The 2,023-nt window shown below is 54.1% G+C and overlaps 1 protein-coding gene across 1 annotated transcript; it reads left to right on the top strand.

Annotated features, from left to right (window-relative positions):
• Positions 1–471: 471 nt before the first annotated feature.
• Positions 472–1,371, top strand: JKF63_06809 (uncharacterized protein; the record flags this gene model as incomplete). The annotated part of the gene is made up of 1 exon (XM_067902757.1): positions 472–1,371. One exon carries the CDS (start codon positions 472–474, stop codon positions 1,369–1,371), a length of 900 nt encoding a protein of 299 aa, XP_067759116.1.
• Positions 1,372–2,023: the final 652 nt, after the last annotated feature.

The following is a 2,023-nucleotide window of genomic DNA, read 5'->3' on the forward strand; positions in this document are numbered from 1 at the left end:
GTTGCTGCACAGCTCCCATACTGGAAACGCTTACACACCCACTCCACCAGGGTCGTGCACGAGTTAAATACACACTGTCCAAGCAAAAGAGACAAAAAAAAGAAACGCACAAGAGCATTACAAACATACCCGTCTTCCTGCGCCTCTTTTTCACCTACCGTGCCGCACTTCCTTCTCTCCCCCTTCCCCCGCCCTCTGGCTTTACTGCCTCTCCACTCCGCAAACATTTATCTTCGGGCGCCAATCGTGGATTTCTTTTGAAGTTAGTTCTCATCAGTTTTTCTCCCTGCTTTTCTGCGCTGTATTTTTTTTTCTCGTCGTTTCTTGTGTACATGTGATTTTTGCCGTGAAGGACATCTCATCTACTCACGTCTTTTTCTCCCCTCTCCCCCCCCTCCCTCCCCCACCTCCCTCCCCCACGCCCCCCACACACACACACACACCGCACGTCTGTTTCGCAGTCAGTAAGGAATGACGCTGAACTTCGACATTCTGACCAGCAACAACGCTGACTGGTGCTTCGACAGCCTTCACGCCGCGCCAGAGCGGAGTCCCGCCCCCGCCCTCTTCACTCCCTTTGGTGTCACCACAGGTAACGACTCGGATTTGCTGATGATGAGCACTATGCAGGCGCCAGCACCACGCGTCATGTCTGGGTCACTGCAGACGATCGCCCCACATGCGCCGCCAGGTGACTATGAGGAAAATATGTCGCCGATGAAGAATGACTCGTTCAACATGTCGGCGCAGGCAAGTGACGCTGCTGCGCGTGCCTACGACAGCAACCTATATGTGGCGTCGCTGCCTGAGTGGTATACGGACGCTGACCTGCATGAGCTGTTCAAGCGCTTTGGTCCCATCACCTCCGCCAAGGTCATGTGTCACAAGGGAACGCACCACTGCAAGGGCTACGGCTTTGTGCTTTTCCAGCGCACGGATGACGCGGTAGTGGCCCGGTCAGAGATGATTGGTCACGTGGTTGGCGGCAACAAAATTCAGGTTCGTCGCGCCCGCTCTGGCGCCAGCGCCCCTCTCACAGAGGCCGCCTCGGCTGTGAGCGTCACCCTCACAGAGTCCTCCCGCACGACGCGCACGTCGTCGGCAAACGTGACTCCCATCAACTATGCAACGCCGCTGGTGCCAACTCAGCAACCACCCTTTCATCCCTTGTACCCCGCCGCTACCCCCTTGGCACCTACCTACGTTGTGGCGAATGCCACGGGCGCGATGCAAAATGCAACTCACGCGCAGCCAGCCATGCTGGTAGCCTTACCGAACGGTGGCACGATTATGCAGGGTCCCGGTGATATGATGTACATGGTGTTGGGGCCGTCTGCGCCGCAGATGCAGCCCACCAGCACGATATTCTAAGCGCCAGCACTGCCTGGTGAGTGACGACTCACCATTCGTGACAGTTCATCCCCCGAGGGGCTCACCTGATGTTGCTTCTTCAGCGACTTGGCTTCTCCCGCTTTGAACCCTGTGCTGTTAATTGACACACCTTTTCATTCCACCCACCCCCGTCTCTTTTTTTCCTGCTGTCTTTTTTTTTTTTTGGTTGGGCCATGTAAGTCACTCTTTTTTTTTCCCCTGCGTTTGTGCGGCATTAGCGTTTACGTCGTACTCCCTTCTCTATATCTGATGTCTTGGCGTGTGCACGTAGTGTGCGGTGTGTGTTGCTCTTAGTGCTTGCGTCTATTCCCTCGTGCTCTTGTCTTTGTACCCCCCTTCCCCCCTCCCCCCTCTCCCCACACACTCCCTTTTAACCTCTTATCTTTCCATTCCTCTGTAGCCTACTCTGATATTCCATGAAGACTCTATTCAAGCACTCTTTCCTGTCTACTACTACTCTTCTTTGCGGATCCCCCACCTTATATATGTATTCATATATATATTAATATTTCTCGCTTGCCCCCCCCCCCTTCCTTCATTCCTTCCTTCCTTTTTTTTTCCTCCGTATGCGTGTACGCGTGTGCACGTGTGGGCCCTTTTCCGACTCTCTATTATTGCTGATACTTCTCAC

This window comes from Porcisia hertigi, chromosome 9, assembly GCF_017918235.1.
Source record: "Porcisia hertigi strain C119 chromosome 9, whole genome shotgun sequence".
In the NCBI taxonomy this organism is placed as follows: domain Eukaryota; phylum Euglenozoa; class Kinetoplastea; order Trypanosomatida; family Trypanosomatidae; genus Porcisia; species Porcisia hertigi.